Genomic DNA, 18945 nt, shown 5'->3' on the forward strand with positions numbered 1-18945 from the left:
TTCAGCACAGAGTTTAGTTTATAGCTATAAATCACCTAAATTTGTCAAATTCAACTGATTTTATATAAGAGTGGCTCACTTATGGTAATTTATTATTAGATGGTTCATTGGGTATTTATTTAGGATAAAGTGCTATATTTGCAGATTTTCTAACGATGACCAGGTAATTGAAACTCTTTATAATTGCCTCCAAATTATGACATTAAAAAAATCATCTTTTGCAGATTACAAATTCAGCATGAACAGTCAAGCCCTCCTCCAAACCATCCCAACAACCATCTCTTCAGCAAATCTAATAACAGTCCTCCTCCTGGCACCACGGCCATCATACAATCCAGCAGTAAGCATTTTCCATGCTAATTTTGGAGACCCAGATTAACCAGTCTAAACACCTTTTGCAGCTTTTTTTATTTCACTGTATTCATTATCATTATCATCTTTCTGACTAGGTAAGTGGAGCTGCTGGGTTTGAGGTGGCTCCAAGATGATATGTCTGTTAAAGGCAGTTTGGAAGTCAACCCTTTGTAATATACTTATTAATCCTTACCTGAACCAGCAGGTCAGCAGTACTGCAGGGCACTGCTGATGATTGACTAGCCATCCTAGTACGTTAATGGAGCAATAGAGCTGCCATTGGAGACCAGGATTCTTCCGACTTGGCTTCACGTAACCCTCAAACGAATGCCCTAACACATAGAGAAACCCTAGCTGCACAAGCAGTAAGAATCTTAATAATATACTGCTTTAGCCCAGCTGCTCTTAGTCTCTTTGGTCTTACAGAAGTATATCATTTACATATGGAAAGAATGTGTACCTTGTAATGAGCAAACAAAAGTTCTACATGTTTGGATTTTTCAGCACCTTGGTTTTGAAACTTAAACTTGGTGATAGCGTTCCTCCCATGTCAGACATCTGGATGACCAAACAGAAAATCTTTCTTCTCATAAGTATGCATAATTGTTCCCACCTGACTTACTTCCAGTTGTGGTTTATGCTTGGTTGTGTGACACTCACCCATTCCAATGTGATTGGGATCAACAGAAAAATATGGTGCACTGTCGAATAGGAAGTCTCCTATCATCTTGTTGTATCTTTATGCTCACTGTCATTGTGGGTAGCGTTATTGCTACTGCCAAAAGCCAGATTTTTTTTTATAGCAAGATAATGAGTTTTTTTTATTTTGCTACAAAATAAGTTTTCAGATATTGTCTATGCAAAAATATTAGAAGTATTTGGGGAGACAGTAGCGTTGTGGTAATGTCATGGGACTAGTAATGCAGCAGCCCTAGCTAATACTTATGGCAGATGGTGGAAGTTGAATTCAATTAATAAACCTGGAATATAAAGATACTCTCAGTAATTGACTATCATCAATTGCCATTTTTTAAAAAAAAGCCCACCTGGTTCACTTATGTCCTTAAGGGAAGGAAATCGGCCAACCTTACCTGCTCTGGCCTACCTGTGACTCCAGATCCACAATAATGTGATTGACTTTTAACTGCCCTCTGAAATGGCTGAGCAAGCCACTCAGTTCAAGGGCAATTAGGGATGGGCAACAAATGCTGGACTTTCCAGCGACACCCACATCCCATGAAAAAGTATAAATTTGAAAAAAGAAAAAAATTAAGTTTAATTTAACTTATGAGTTAACAAGGCTATCTGATATTGCTTAGCTCATTGAAGCTCAATTTTAGTAATTTCCCAGTCCAATCAGTGAATTGCCTGGAACCATTTAAAATGCTGGATATTGCCTCTAGACTATCACTTGCTCAGTTGGATAGTCTGCTGACTGAAATGTTTGTTTTTACTTTTTAATTCCTTAGGTTGTGTTTCTTCTCCATCTCAGTTTCAAGGCTTACCATCCCAACATGCTTTGTTCCAACAGCCAAGTAATAGCCCCCCTCCCCCAAACCTTAATCTGCCTCGAATGAATTTACAGTCTGGTTTATCACAGCAATCACAAACGCAGCAGGTTACAATCCAAGTCCAAGAACCACCAGATATGCTCAGCAACAACTTGCTGCAAAGTGCTGGGCAGCCACTGCACACCACACACCCCCGAATCATCAGTCCAGGGAATCAGATTCCCCTACAACAGAGAGGACTGCATATGCCACCTCTCGGGCTTGGACAGCATAGGGCTTTAGCAAAACAACTGAGTGCTGACAGTGCAGAGGCAAACAGGTAAGATCATCTTTGAACCCGATTGCTAAGTGTTAATATTCTGTCGGTCCTCAAGATCTAAATTTAGAAAAAATGGAATATCCTTCTCCAACGTGTCTGGAACGTGTTCTCTACAACAGATCTATTTGTGCCATTTTCTTCTATGGCAAGTTGATTTTTTATATTAACTCATTACTCTTATGTTTTTTTTAAATTAACTTTAATATGATGGCCTTCAAATGGCAATCACCACACACTGTGAAATCTGATTGGTATAAATTTATTTTAAATGTTATATTCCACTTACAGTCATAAAATAGCGTATAGATCAAGAATGTTTTGGGTTGGGTAGGATGTAAAACTTCTTTTAAAAAAAACTCAAATCCAAACATACCTTGAAAAGGTCCACTTTCTGTTTTAATGGAAGGGGGGGGGGGGGGGGGGAGGGGGTGGGGTGGGGTGGGGCGGGGGTGTGGTTGCGAGGGGAGGAGACCTGCTCTTAGGAGGCGGGTTGGCCATATTAGACTGTGGGCCTCACATTTTAGTTCCATTTTAAATTTAAGCCCAGCCAGCTGAGTTTCTGGAACCTCTGGAAACCTGACAGCTAAAGGGAGGCAAGGATTGCTGCTTGGAAGAGTTAAGTGCCTTTCCAGCACTGCTTGTGGGCCAGCAGGAGCATGCGTGCTTCCTTCTAACCCCCCAAATTAACCTGTTTCTCTCCCCACAGTCGAACCTCCCACCCCACCACCCCAATCTCCATGATCATTGATTCCCCATCACGGTCACTTACCCCCCATATCTCTGCCTCCCATCTCTCTTCCATCTCCCGCATATGCCTCCAACCCTCAAAACTGTTCGCTACATATAAAATAAAAAGGACGTATGGTGTCACATTAAAATTGCCAGTGTTTGTGGACCAGAACTCCTCAATCCTGATTGGAATTCCTGCCCCAGTAAATATCTGAGTCTGTGTATTCCAATATCTGTGAAATAGTCAGATGAGATTTAACATTAACCATTCTTTGGATCAAGTTCCCAATTCTAATAATGTTTTTAAGGCAAGACAGCAAAGGGAAGTTAGATGCTTCCCCAGTAAAGGAGAGAAAATTAAAATGCTATTTAGCTGTTCTCATTCATCTCCTGGGAACTGGGTCAAGAGTAATATTGCAGATGCCAGAGAGGGAAAGTTAAGTATGCAAAAGAACAATTGATGACAACTCCAAAGTTGTAAGTTTCACACAATATGTATGATCACACCTTTTAGTGGAATGCAGATCTCATTTCAGTCTACCTGTCTTTGAGCATATTCGAGTCTTACAATGTGTATGGAAGTTTAGTGATTGTGGTCTTGAACTAGCAACACAAAGGCCATAAGTTCAAATACCACCTGGCAAGTTCTGGAATTAAGTTCTATAAATATGGCAATTAATGGGCCATGAAAGCTATCAGATTGTAATAAAAACCCAAAGAATTCACTAATGCCCTGAACAGAAGCTGGCACTCCTACCTCTTCTGATCTGCATGTGACACTTCAATCAATTCATAATGCTCTTAACTGTCTGTTAACACTAATTTCTGTTTGTTTTCAGTCGACCTATCAGTCGATTCTCTCCTTTGAGCTACGATCAGACGCACTTGCACCCTCACCTTTACCAGGAGCAGTTCCGATGTGTAACTAACAACTTCAATCCAGCAGCAGCGTTTTCCCAAGCCATGAAAATTGCACAGATGGACCCGCTTTTAAACTATAACCAAAACATGGCTGGTAAAGCCCTCCTGCAGCATGAGCAACAGCCACAGGATCTCACAGCTTCGTCACTACATCAGGCATTGCTCTCTCCAACGCCATCTGACTACACCAGACACCAGCAAGTTTCACAGCAGTATGGCCATATGATCCAGGGCCTCCTGTCACCCAGACACTCTTTGACAGGACAACAGGACCTGCGCTTGCCTCCTATTGAGGCGGCACATTTCTTAAAACGTCACCAGCGGCAGCAGCAGCAGCAGGAATATGACTTGCTGAGGCACATGAACCAAGGGGTGGGTGATGCTGGGAACATGACTGCCAACCTATGTGGGCAGCAGCAGACGTTATCAGAGCGCCAAGCGTTAAATATGCCTTATCAAAGTACAGAAACTTATCATCAGCACCATCGTCTATTACAGGTCAGAGGTCAAGAGCATATTCCACAACCCCCTTCTTCATCCCAAGGGCACAGTTTTGTACACCACTCCCCATTGATGCATTCAGAGAGTATGGAAGAGGACTGTGCGAGCGAGGGGAACAGGGAGGGATATCAGGACAATACAGACTGCACTGACACATCCACCAAAGGCTGCCAAGAGAATCCAGCACTGATTAATGCTATTAGATGTGGGGATGCAGAGACACTACTAGTAGATATGAATCATGTGCACGAGATGGCACAGCCATACAGTCATCAGCCAGTCCCTGGCTTTGCCAGAAGCAAAGTGCCAAGCAGAGGTAAGAGAAGATGTTTGTGCTTAGATAGTCTTAGTCTAGGTAGCAGACTTCTAATTACTAAAATCTTGTTACCTGGAGATGTGGAGAAACCAAAGGCTCAGCTTGTTGACACCCCTGTGCACCATTCATAAAGTTTGTGATGAGTTATCAGAATTTTCATTTGGGGCTTCCATTGTCAGACTTGTTCATAAGCTGAGTTGATAATGGATTAACTCTGGCTATAGACTTGTCAACACGCTAATTACACAGATTCACTTAAATATAGATTTATCACTGGCAGGTATAAGTATTTTTCAGACTTCGTAGGGATATTAGGCACATCCATAACACTTCGTTTTTACAGAAGGAAAGCTTTCTTGCTGTGACAAGTTAAACACAAAAATCAAGGCTGACACTCCAGTGCAGCACCAAGCGAGGTCAGCGCAATTTAGATGAGACGGTAAACCAAGGCACTGTGTACTCTCTCAGGTGGGCATAAAAGATCCCATGGCACTATTTTTACAAAGAGCAAGGAAGTTATCTTGGTATCTGGACCAATATTTATGCTTTAACCAACATGACTAAAAGAAAATAGATTATTGAGTCAATATCGCATTGCTGTCTGGAGGAGCTCGCTGCATGAAAATTGGTTGCTGTGTTTACATTACAATAGTGACTACACTTCACAAAGTACTTAATTGGCTGTAAAGTGCTTTGGGATGTCCTAAGGTTCTGAAAAGTGCATTATATATGTATATCTTCCTTTCTTATTGACGCTGTACAGTCTGATGCGGAATAAATGCTTACTGGCCAAGATCACACTCCGTCACCCACATACTTTTTAAAAAGTAGTCTTTTTTGGATGGTATCTATCTGTTGCATTAGTTACAGCATGAATCCTGACGTGATTTTACCTTAAGTAAGATGCACTTTTCATTGTTCATTATTAAAATAAAAACAGTAATGAACTTAACTCTCAGTGATTAGTTCAGTTGTTCACCATCTACAAATAATGAATGTAATTTTACTGATGGCGGCGCTGGTGCAGTCTGGACAAATTGGCATGCCAATGCCCTTTGCGGCTCCAAGGAATTAGCTTATGGATTCCATTTCCTAATAGGAGGATGGATTTCTGCTCTCTGGTTCGATTCGCTACTTTGTCAGTAGGCGAGAGGGGAATTTCAGATAACAGGAACCCCATGGAGTGATCCCTGACACTTGAGAAGGTAGATAAGGGAGTCTTGATAGGGATTGCAGTTGGGGAAAAGGGAGCAAAGGCCAGGGTGTTGGTCCATGGTTACCTCATGGGATCTAAGGGGAGAACTCCTTTTCCTGGCCCAGAATAAAACCCAAACATTATTTAAAAACTCACCCTTTTTGGCATTTTCTGACCTTGCATTCTCTTTCCACTAGGTTTGGCCTGCCAGAGAAACTACAAGGGTTTTCTCATACAATCTTGGGTTTTCGATTGCATGTTCTGATTAAGTCATTGAGATCCAATCTATATATTTATATGAGGGTACAAAGACTGGTAGGAAATTAAGTTGTGAACAGGCCATAAGGAGTCTGCAGAGGGATATAGATAGGCTAAGAGAGTGGGCAAAAATATTGGCAGATGGAGTATGTGGGAAAATGTGAACTTGTCTGCTTTAGCAGGAAGAATGAAAAAGCAGCATAATAATTAAATGGAGAGAGATTGTAGAACTCTGAGGATCTGGGTGTCCTGGTTCATAAATCACAATAAGTTAGTATGCCGGTACAATAAGTGATTAGGAAGGCAAATGGAATGTTGTCATTTTTTGTGAGTGGAATGGAATATAAAAGTAGGGATGTTTTATTCGAGTTGTACAGGGGCATTGGTGATGCCACATGTGGAGTATTGTATACAATTTTGGTCTCCTTATTTAAGAAAGGATATAAATGTGTTAGAAACTGTTCAGAGAAGGCTCACTCATACCTGGGATGGGGAAGTGGTTATCTTATGAGGAAAGGTTGGACAGGCTGGGCATGTATCCATTGGAACATAAGAACATAAGAAATAGGAGCAGGCGTAGGCCATTCGGCCCTTCAAGCCTGGCCCACCATTCAATAAGATCATAGCTGATCTGCCCCAAGCCTCAACTCCTCTTTCATGACAGCTCTTCATAGACCTCAACTCCCTGATATTTCAAAAATCTATCTACCTCCTCTTTAAATACTTGCAGTGATCTAGCCTCCACCAACTCTCTGGGGTAGAGAATTCCAGATATTCACTATCCTCAGAGAAGAAATTCCTTTTCATCTCTGTTTTAAATGAGTGTCCCCTTATTCTGTAACCATGTCCCCCAGTTCAAGATTCCCTTGCTAGTGGAAACATCATCTCAACATTTACCCGGTCAAGCCCCCCCCCCCGGCCAACAATCATGTACGTTTCAATAAGATCACCCTCATTCTTCTAAACTCTAATGAATAAAGGTCTAACCTGTTTAGTCGTTCTTGATAAGTCAATCCCTTCATCCCAGGAATCAGCCTAGTGAATCTCTTTTGAAGTGCCTCCAATGCCAGTATTTTCTTTCTTAAATACAGGGACCAAAACTGTACACAGTACTCCAGGTGCGGCCTCACCAACACCCTGCACAGTTGTAACAGGACTTCCCTATTTTTAAACTCTAACCCCCTAGCAATATAGGCCAAAATTCCATTTGCTGCCTTACTTACTTGCTGCACCTGCAGGCTAACTTTTTGTGTTTCATGCACACACACTCAGATCCCTCTGTGCTGTACTTTTTTGGAGTCTCTCTCTCCATTTAAATAATAGTCTGCCTTTTGAGTCTTCTTACCTCACACTTTCCTACATTAACCTCCATCTGCCAAGTTTTTGCTCACTCACTCAACCTATCTATATCCCCTTGCCTTTTCCTTATGTCCTCATCACAACATGCCTTCCTACCTATTTTTGTATCGTCAGCAAATTTGGATATATTACGCTCTGTCCCCTCCTCCAAGTCATTAATATAGGTAGTAAGTAATTGAGGCTCTAGGACTGATCCTTGTTACACTAGTCCACCAGTTACGTCTTTGCAACCTGAAAAAGACCCATTAAACCCGACTCTCAGTCTTCTGTGTGTAAACCAACCCTCAATCCATGCCAATACTTACCCCCAATACTGTGAGCTCCTATCTTGTGCAATAACCTTTTATGTGGCACCTTATCAAATGCCTTCTGGAAATCTAAATACACTACATCTACTGGTTCTCCTTTATCAACTCTTGCTTGTTATATCCTCATAGAACATTAGCAAATTTGTCAAACATGATTTCCCTTTCACAAAACCTTGTTGACTGTTTGATTGCATTAAGCTTTTCTAAATGCCCTGCTGTTTCTTCCTTAATAATGGACTCTAGCATTTTCCCAATGACAGATGTTAGGCTGACTGGCCTATAATTTCCTGGTTTTCCCTTTCTTTTTATATACCCATAGAAGCTCTTGTTTTTATATTTCTTGCCAATTTACTTTCATAATCAATTTTCTCCCTCTTTATTAGCTTTATAGTCATATGTATACCAAGTATTGAGGTTTATAGTAATCAGCTGGAGACAATTCCTCAGTAACCTCACAGTAACAACAAAGATTTAAACATGCATAGATCACCATACATGAGGACTAAAATTTGGTATTTGCCTGTACAAAGCTATATCACAACGGTATTTAAGTAAAATTAAATCAGTATATTGTTATAAATAAGGTACAATTAGAAAATTGCAGTCTGTGATGGGATTCAATCAGCATTGACAAATCAGCTGAGTTTTGCTAATCACTCCAGGTTTCCATTGTCCTCTAGTTTTATTAAAACACTGCACATGAGTCAAAACTGTAGATAAAGAAAATTAGAAATTATCTGACTCAAGGCCCATTAACAATTTAAACACATCAATATAAAAGCCAAGTTGCAAAGGATTGTTGAGATCATTAGAAAAGTTGCAACCTTTATGTGTGACTTTTGTACTGAATTTTACATCAGTGAGAGAATGGACTGCAGTGTCTTGGGTAAAACCAGATTCTTCACTATTGAGTTAAACAGTTTGGTTAAATGGGTTGGTGGAAAGGAGTGGACTTCAGTGCAAGAAGTATGGTACATTGCCTGCATTGTAAAGAGTTCAGATGACAAGTTTTAAAAACTCCAAATTATAGGAGGAAGGAGAGATTGAGGATGGTGAGGTAATTAAGAGATCCTGGCAAAGAATGAGTTAGAGCACAACACACATTCTCAAATAAAAGCAGAAAAAGCTGGAAATACTTAGCAAGTCTGGCAGCATACATAAAGAGAGAAAAAAGAGTTTTAATTTCAGGTCGATTAGAAGAAAATTTATCGATCTGAAATATTAATATTGTTTATCTTCTTAGGCGGTGCCAGACCTACCGAGTATATCCAGCTTTTTCTGTTTTTATTTCAGATTTCTGAAGTCCGCAGAATTTTGCTTTTGGACAAATTCTCTCAAGTTTGCTGGATGCAAGATCAACTTTTCACTGCAAAGAAAATGGAACTAAATTCAGTACCCTGCAGTGTGTAGCTCTTTGAGTTAAAGCTTAATCTATTCTCAGCCATCCTTATGGGCCATCAAATAAAACAAGCATGATAACAATCTGATACTATTGCTACTGAAGTGGTAAAGCTAAAAATGAGGGACACTAAGTCTGGTATTTAAGAGTTTGTAACTAGTGACAAAAATGATTAATATTCAGCTGCTGAATACATAAACAGCTGTTGAAATCTCTCATGCCCATTAGGAAGGACTTTTGGAATTCCTTTTTCATAACCACCTCCAGCTCTCAAATCCATTCCTTCCACACTACTCCATTCCACTGACAATGTTTTCTGTTGCATTCTATCCCTTTTGCTTATTGGTGGCCATACATACCTTCAGCTGACTAGGTCCCACAGTCTGGATTCCTTCTCTAAATAACTGTGCCTCTACTCTTTTGAGGCCACTGTCTTTTATCATAATTGTTTTGAGTGGTGGATCAGGCTTGAAGGACCATATGGTCTGCTGCAACTCCTATTTCTTATGTTTAAATCATCTCTTTGACCAAACTTTGTTCACTCCCCCTAATGTCTTTGGCTCAGATTCCATTTTGTTTTTCAATGTCTCAGTAGTATGATTCTCTATTGGATGTTTTTTCCTTCATTAAAAGGTGTTATATAAATGCAACGTGTTGTTCAGTACAAACAATTGGAACTGCTCAGTTGGTCATAATGGAAATAGAGTTGTAGTTTCTATTAAGGCGTACCTTGATATTGAAATAGATTGGAAATGTGAAAAATCATCAAAGTTTGAGGATTTACTGAATTATCTGAAATTAGATTTGAAGATCAGCTCATGTCGAATTTATGTTTGTGTACTTAATCCCTCCCTTATGCTTACAAAGCTTTGCAGGGAAAGGAAGAAAGAATTATCACTTAAAGTTTTCAATATCTGTTGGTTTTTACCTCTCATTTCCCCCAATTTTAGGCCTTTTCTCTATCCTGTGCACTACCTTTTAGAAAAGCTGATATCCTACTCTAAGGCTTCTGTTGGTGTCCCCATGAAATTACCCACTGAACGTATTGAATGAGCGTCCCAAAATGACACACGTCCTGACCTTCAGCCTCCAATACACCCTTCCATCCCATTCCTTAACTTCTGCCCAGCAACATCAACAGAATATTCTAAAATCTCTTTCTTATACCTCTGTCATCTGACAAGCAGGAGAATCTCAGCAAATACACATTAGAGGTGCTAACTATGTATCTCCCGGCCCATATTCTGTAAGGTTGCTGAGTTCCATATGACTTGCTCTTTTATTTAATATGATGAATCTTTTTAAAAACATCTGTACTATTTTTTTCACTTCCTATAGCTACATTATACTAAATAGAACATGATAGTCAAGGTTTCAGATTTCTTAACTAATGCCAGAGTCATTCTGTTAATGGCCAACAAGAGGAATTCCTCTCTGCAGTGGGACAAGGTGGGCAGATTTCATTTTACTCCTTCTCAAAGGCAACACTCTTATCAGTCTGTTCTTTTGTCCTTTTCATTGTAAGAAAGCCAACACTGTTACAGCCAGCAGGCTGGTCTGGGAATCAAACTGTAAACTGTATTTTTACCTTTGTGTTACTGGACCAGCTCACACAAGTTTCTGACCTGAAGCAGTTCTCAAGGCCTTCAGAAGTGCAAATACAGTAAACTCCCACCATTCGTGACCTCTCGCAAATTTGTTTACCCGCATGACTGTTTGTACAGCCAATCGCCCATCGCGGCCCCAAATCTTCACCCATCCATGGTATTGGACCCAAAATATCTTCAGAAATTGGAAAGATTTCTATTGAAGTTCATTTTAAAATACCTGTTTATCATCTTCAAGGGATTACAAATGAGGGAAAGAGCCTAAAAGTAAGGGCTTGATCTCCTAGATAGTCAGTGGTTGAATTTGAAAACAATATAGATTGGGAGGGGTGGGGTTGTGGGCTACTTCATAGATTAATGCTTTGCAGGTTTTAATTTGTTGAAACAGAAATATAGATTTGTTTGGATGAAAGAGTTAAAAGTGCATTGAGCTTCTTTATGAAGTGTGCTCAAAGCCAAGCTGCTAAATATCATGCTGGCACTGCAGTACAGTTAAATGCTGGGTAAAGTTAAGACTCTAATTGCATCTTGTGGTGATGGAGTTTTTGCTTATGATGACTGCATTCAAGGACATGCTTTTTCTTATGTTTGGAATGTGAATTTGAAGGACATCGCTGCTCAGCAGAGATAAGTAAAGGGTTGGAGAGATTTCCACATCTGGAAGAGGCAAAGCTCAAATGTTCAGCAGACAAGTAATTTTGCAATGGCTGGAACCTATCTAATTCACTCCCATTATAAAGTATGTTCGCCATTCGCGATTCCATCTGGAAATTCGCAGGAACGTATCCCCTACGAACAGTGGGACTTTACTGTAATCAAATGACTGTTCCCTTTAAGGTTTACAGATTGTGAAACATTTCAAAACTGCACTCAGCTGGTTTGAAAGGCCAGTAAGAATCTGAGTTTATGATTATCTTAGATATCAGTGTAAATGTGTAATCTGTACATTAAAGATTCTATTGAGAAATATGAAAATTGTCTTAATGGCATAAAAGTTGCTTTCTAGAAAAACGAAAACAATATAATTACTTTTGCTTATTCAAAATAACTGAGAGATGCAGTCAGTGCCATTGGATCTGGGAGATAGCGTACCAGAAATGCCTATTATTGATAGTACACAGCAATGTGGTGAGGTCAGTTTTGTCCTTGGGAAGGGCACTATAGCTTCAGAAGGAAAGATTTTTTTCTTTTGTCAGCTTCCAGAAGAGCTTTGTTTCCTGTCCAACCTGAACTTAATTTCTCATTTAGTTTTGCTATTCCATGTACAGGAACTCGCTGCGAGTTACACTTCATTTCCTGCTTTGTCCTAGAAAAAAATGCAGCCTGACATTTAAACAGCTGCTAACTACTGTTGATTGCACTTGACTCAGTAAGCTGTAACAAGTGATTACTCTACCACATTTATCATTTATGCTTCCTTCTATCACCGTGCTGTATGATTTTTGCAATAAAACCTTGATTAATTCCCACAAAGGCGGGGGTGCCTTTGCTTCTGACAATCAAAGTTAGTGAAAAATTAAGATTTCACTGGGACAAAGAACACATTGATCTGCTATTGGAGCATCAGAAAGGAAAACTGAACAGCTATTGGAAGTTATTATGTATCTAAAGACGACAGTGGCAGAGAAGGTGGGTAGAGAAAGGGAGTTGGCACTCTGAGCAGCCCTATGACGAAAGACATCAATGCAGCCTGTAAAGTCTTAACCTATGACATGTCAGCAATTGTATACTATATAAGGAAAATAGGGGGCTCTCAGTTGACCAAATCAAGCTAGGCAAATGCCCATTCCACTAAGGCAGAACATTATATTGCCTACCTATTGGTATGGTTTTTCCCATTCTTTGAATGTAACACATCGTCCACATACAAATCTCTCTGACTCTCACCCCTTTTCTCTGTCTCTCTTTGCAACTTCGAATGCCTCAGTCTTTCATTCTCCTCTGTATTTACACTATATTATCTCAATCTCTTACACCCTCCTCCACCTAAGAACTGAAATGGAAGGTTTACGTACGGCATGGCTCTAGAACTTCCTTGTAATGTCTTCATGGACTAGTTCCTGTTATTTTCTCCTTTTAGACAGGATCTTATTCTATTAAATGTAAATCATGATCCATACTCAACGACCGAGAAAAGTTGCATTGAATGTATATCAAGTTATTAAAAACAAAGAGCCAGAAATACTTAAGGCTCAGTTCTCCACTACCCAGACGAAAATAAAGCACTGGAACTGCATAAAAACCCTCTTATTTCAGAGTCCATGACAGGGGATCGAATGGATGGGAGAAGAGCTCCTATGCAGCCAATGGAGGTAAATGATCACAATGGAGTTGGTTACACAACGAGACAGTCAACTAGAACCCTCCAACGGCATCACACCATTCAGACAAGTGACGATGCTTATGTATGTATAAATCATTTTTATTCTGTTGCATCATTAACTGATAAATGTTATTATTACCTCTGCTTACACTGTAACAGAAAAAGTCTGAATAATGTGGTGCATTTTGCTTCAAGTTTAATTTGTTCTACTTTCTTTACGTTCAATATTTAAGATTATTTAAAAAAAAGGCAGAATATTTAATGAATATTAAACAGAATCAATGGGGCTTCACTTATGCAGAATCCTTTACAGCCTTGGCCCAGCAAAATCCAACAGTAATTGCCCTCGACTTAATTTCACATTTGTGATTGGGTAGTCAGCAAAATTAAGTTTTAAAGGATTAAAGATACCTTCTGATGCCTTCACCCCTAACTTTTCCAATCTGCCTCCAGTATCCACATTTTTTCCTTCTGCCCGATGAAGTTGCTCTGAGATGAAACTGTGTGAGACACTAAGAAGTTGCAGAAATTTAAATAGCTAACTAGAGTCAGCTGAGGCATCAAACAGCCTTTTGAAAAATGACAATGAACATTTTTTGTAGTTTTTTTGTGCTTTGGTGATTTGACCAGAGTTGATGGTCAGGGAACTGAGCTAAAGAAATTGCTAAGCTCTCATCTGGGGCAAAGGAGGTTTCCAAGCTTCTTCCCCCTGTGATGTTGCTGATATTTTCTGTTTTTAAAAAGACACAAAAGAAGAAAATCTTCATTTGGTTTCCTGGAATGGATGAAACACTGATGGTGCTGCTTGTTAACTTTACAGTCCCAGTCTACATTTATTGTCAGATTTAACTTTTCTTTTAAAGGATCAGGCGGAACCTTCAGGAATGAGCTTGTTAGCTGGAAAGGTGCTTAGCTCTGCCCGTATGTCAGATGTTGTCCTTAGCCAGTCATCGCTCACAGGGAGCCAACAGCTACAGACCAGAGAGAATGAAGGTGAGAACTTCGAGTGTGCTAATCAGTAGTATCTTAAACACAAATTAAATACTTAACATATTGATACACATATAATCCACCTCTGAAAATAGGCTGCATTAACTCAAACTATTTTTTGCCTCATGCTCATCTATGTGTATAATAATTAGTTGAATTTGTCTCCCCAATAAATACATTGGGTGGGGTGTTGTACTCTCTTCACACTGCTTTTGCAGAAGACTGATATTTTTGATGTGATAATGTTGGTTACATAATGCATGATACGCAAATTGTGTTCACTATGGGCTACATCAAAGATTTTGTGTCAATTCAGTCCCCACCTATTGACTACACTTTATTTTCTTCAACTAAAGCATAACTTCCCAGCTAATAAATTAATCTGGGGAAAATTGGGTTTAATTGAAGAGATAGCAAAATAGAACGATTTACAGTTCAGTGAGAGGCCTTTTGGCCCTTCGTGTCATAGAAACTTAGAAAATAGGAGCAGGAGTAGGTCATTCGGCCCTTCGAGCCTGCTCTACCATTCAATATAATTATGTCTGATCCTCTATCTCAATGCCATACTCCCGCTCTATCCCCATACCACTTGGTACCTTTAGAGTCCAGAAATCTATCTATTTCCTCCTTAAATATATTCAGTGACTTAGCCTCCACAGTCTTCTGTGGTAGAGAATTCCACAGGTTCACTACCCTCTGAGTGAAGAAGTTTCTCCTCACCTCAGTCCTAAATGGCCTACCCTGTATCCTGAGTTTGTGTCCCCTTGTTCTAGACCCCCCACCCCTCAGCGAGAAGAAACATCATCCCTGCAACCTGTCTGTCCATCCCTGTCAGAATTTTATTCATTTCAATGAGATCCCCTCTTCTTCTAAACTCCAGTGAGTACAGGCCTAGTTGACCCAATCTCTCCTCATAGGACAATCCTGCCATCCCAGGAATCAGTCTGGTGAATCTTTGCTGCACACCCTCTATGGCAAGTATATCCTTTCTTAGGTAAAGAGACCAAAATTGCACACAATACTCCAGGTGTGGTCTTACCAAGTACCCTGTACAGCTGCAGTAAGACATCCTTGCTCCTGTACTAAAGTCCTCTCGCAATGAAGGCCAACATACCGTTTGCCTTCTTAACTGTTTGCTGCACCTGCATGCTTGCTTTTAGTGATTGGTACGCAAGGACACCCAGATCCTTTTGTACATCAACATTTCCCAATCTATCACCATTTAAATAATACTCTGCCTTTCTGTTTTTCCTACCGAAATGGATAACTTCACACTTTTCCACATTATACTGCATCTACCATGTATTTGCCCACTCATTCAACCTATCTAAATCACTTGAAACCTCTTAACACCCTCCTCATCGCTCACATTCCCACAAAGTTTTGTGTTGTCAGGAAACTCGGAAATATTACATTTGGTTCCCTCATCCAAATCATTGATATACATTGTGAATAGCTGAGGCCTAAGCATTGATCCCTTCAGTACCCCACTAGTCACTGCCTGCCACTCAGAAAAAGACCCATTTATTCCTACTCTCTGTTTCCTCTCTGCTAACCAATTCTCAATCCATGCCAGTATATTACTCCCAATCCCAAGTGTTTTAATTTTGCATACTAACCTCTTAGGTGGGACTTTATCAAAAGCGTTCTAAAAATCCAAATACACCACATCTGCTGATTTTTCCTTATCTATCCTGCTAGTCATATCCTCAAAAAACTCCAGTAGGCTTATCTCACATGATTTCCCTTTCATAAATCCATGTTGATTTTGTCTAATCCTGTTGATATTTTCTAAGTATCCTGTTATCACATCCTTTATAATAGATTCTAGCATTTCCCTGCTATCGATGTTAGTCTAACCAATCTGTAATTTACTGTTTCCTCCCTCCTTTTTTAAATAGTGGGGTTACATATGCCACCCTGCAATCTGCCAGGACCGTTGCAACTAACGCATCCACTATTTCCATTACCACCTCCTTATCGGGCCCTGGTAATTTATCGGCTTTCAGTCCCATTAATTCTCCAGCACTAGTGTTTTAGTAATACTAATTCTCTTCAATTCCTCCTCCTCACTAGACCCTTGGTTCCCTAGCATTTCTGTTAAGTTATTTGTGTCTTCCTTGTTCTCTATTATAAATTTCCTGTTTTGGACTGCAAGGGACCTACATTTATCTTCACTAATTTTTTTTTACATATTTATAGATGCTTTTACGGTTCACTTTTATGTTCCTTGCAAGTTCACTCTCATACTCTATTTCTTCCCTCTTAATCAATCTCTTGGTCCACCTATGCTGAAATCTAAACTTCTCCCAATCCCCAAGTTTGCTACCTTTTTGGCAGCTTTAGATCTTTGGATCTAATACTATCTTTAATTTCTTTTGTTTGGCATGGTTGGGCAGTTTTTCCTGTGTTTTTTTGCACCAGAAAAGAATGTATAACTGGAATGAATACATTCGTTCCTTAAATATTATCCATTGCGTATCCACTGTCATGCTTTTAATGAAGTTACCCAATCTATCTTGGGCAACTTACACCTCATACTTTCGTAGATTCCTTTTTTTTTTCAGATTTAGGACCTGAGTTTCAGATTGGACTACTTCACTTTCCATCCTAATGAAGAATTCTATCATGTCATGGTCATTGTTCCCTAAAGGACCCCACACAACAAGATTATTAATTAACCCAATCTCGTTGCAAAATACCAAATTTGGATAGCCTGTTCCCTAGTCGGTTCTTCAACATACTTGTCTAAAAAAAACCATCCTGTACACACTACAGGAATTCATCCGCCACAATATTATCGCTAATTTGGTTTGCCCAGTCTATATGTAGATTAAGGTCACCCATGATTACTGTAGCACTCTTGTTACATGCATCTCTAATTTCCTTTTTATTGCCGTCCGCTACCTTATTATTGTTTGGTGACCTATTGACACTCACACTAATGTTGTCTGCCCCTTATTGCTTCTTGGCTCCACCCAGATTAATTCTACGTCTAGGTTTTCTGAGCCAATATCCTCTCTCACTATCGCACTGATTTCATCCTTAACTAACAATGCCATGTCACCTCTTCTTCTTTTTTGCCTGTCCCTTGGATATCATTTCCCAGTCTTGGTCGCCCTGCAGCCATGCCTCTGTAATCGTCATCATATCTTACCTGTTAACATCTATTTGCACTGTTAATTTATCTACCTTATTGTGAATGCTCCAGGCATTCAGATACAGCACCTTTAGATTTGTCTTTTTAACATTTTTACACTTTTTTTTTGTACTATGGCCCTATCTGCTGTTTGCCCTTGTTTCCTCTGCCTTCCACTTTTGCTTTCTACTTTTCTGTCTTTTACTCCTACCTTTGTTTCCCTCTCTTGTGTCTCCCCGTTCAGGTTCCCACTTCCCTGCCAGTCTTGCTTAACCTCTCCCCCACAATATTAGCAAAAATCCCTATGAGGATATTGGAGCTGGTCCTGTTGGGGTGCAACCCATCCAGCTTGTACAGGTCCCATCTTCCCCAGAATCAGTCCCAATGCCTCAGGAATCTAAATCCCTCCCCCCTACACCATCTCTTCAGCCACCCATTCATCTGGTCTATTCTCCTATTCCTTATCTCATTAGTAAGTGGTACTAGGAGTAATCCTAAGATTACTACCTTTGAGGTCTGGCTTTTTAATTTATTTCCAAGCTCCCTATATCCTGCTTTCAGTACCTCAGCGCTCTTTTTACCTATGCCATTGGTACTGCTGTGGACCACAACCTGTGACTGTTCACCCTCCCCCTTCAGTATGTCCTGCAGCCGCTCAGTGATTCCTTGACCCTGGCACCAGGGAGGCACCTTACCATCCTGCTGTCACATCTGTGGCTGGAGAAACATCTATCTGTTCCCATTATGATAGAATTCCCTATTGCTATTGCTCTTCCACTCTTTTTTCTCCCCCTCTGTGCCGCTGAGCCACTTGTGGTGCCACGGAATTGGATCTTACTACATTCTCCTGCGAAACCATCTTCCCCAGCAGTATTCAAAACAAAAAATATGTTGGAGAGGGAGATGAACCCAGGGAACTTCTGCATTACCTGCCTAGTACTTTTACTCTGTCCGGTGGTCACCCATTTCCTTTGTGCATGTGCACTCTTTACCTGCGGTGTGACCACCTCACTGTACGTGCTATCCACAAAGCTCTCAGCCTTGCTGATGCGCCACAGTGACTCCAGACGCAGCCCCATCTCCGAAACCTGTATTTCGAGTAGCTGCAGCTGGAGACACTTCCTGCACACCTGGTCGTCCTGGACACTGGAAGTGTCCCTGACTTCCCACATGGCAGAGGAGGAGCATTCCACTTGGCTGCTCTGCTGTGATTTACTCTTAAATCATATCCTTTACTTTCACATTTTCTAGTTTAGCGAATATTAAGGACAGAGGAAATACCATGTCCTACTTACCAAGGCCGCCACTGTCCTTGCTGAGGAAAGGTAGAAAATGAAAGGCTCCCTCCTTCCCTCTTCAGTAAACTTGCTCTCTCACCAAACTCTAATGCAGCCCAAAGTAGCACTCCAATGCAGACAAAAGCAACATTGATGAAGGCTTACTTTTATGTTGTCTGAATCTAGCATCAGAAAACTTGTTTAAGCCAGTTAACCAATTAACTAGCTGCAGTTGCAAGCAGACCCTGTACAGCCCCTGTTTTAAAACTCAACTAAAACTCACCTTCTCCCAACCAAAGAGCAACTTCTAGTTAGTTGCTAAATTAAAGAGCCCCTCTCTCCCAAACTGCAACTGAAGCACTCTAATGCAGCCCAAATCAGCACTGTAGTTGAAAAAGAGCTACCGAGTCTAAGTCCTAACTTCCAGCTCTTGATCCAT

General features: G+C 40.3%; 1 protein-coding gene across 3 annotated transcripts in view; it reads left to right on the plus strand.

The window, feature by feature from the left end:
* Window positions 1-18945, plus strand: part of sik3 (SIK family kinase 3) — a 313609-nt gene that overhangs the window by 283877 nt on the left and 10787 nt on the right. For all 3 annotated transcript variants that reach the window (XM_041174165.1, XM_041174167.1, XM_041174166.1), the window contains 5 exons: window positions 225-340; window positions 1824-2184; window positions 3753-4651; window positions 13034-13182; window positions 13964-14093. In XM_041174165.1, coding sequence (XP_041030099.1) covers window positions 225-340; window positions 1824-2184; window positions 3753-4651; window positions 13034-13182; window positions 13964-14093 — 1655 coding nt within the window. The remainder of the gene's footprint in view (window positions 1-224; window positions 341-1823; window positions 2185-3752; window positions 4652-13033; window positions 13183-13963; window positions 14094-18945) is intronic.

The sequence above is a fragment of the Carcharodon carcharias genome, chromosome 25 (assembly GCF_017639515.1).
Source record: "Carcharodon carcharias isolate sCarCar2 chromosome 25, sCarCar2.pri, whole genome shotgun sequence".
NCBI classification, from domain to species: domain Eukaryota; kingdom Metazoa; phylum Chordata; class Chondrichthyes; order Lamniformes; family Lamnidae; genus Carcharodon; species Carcharodon carcharias.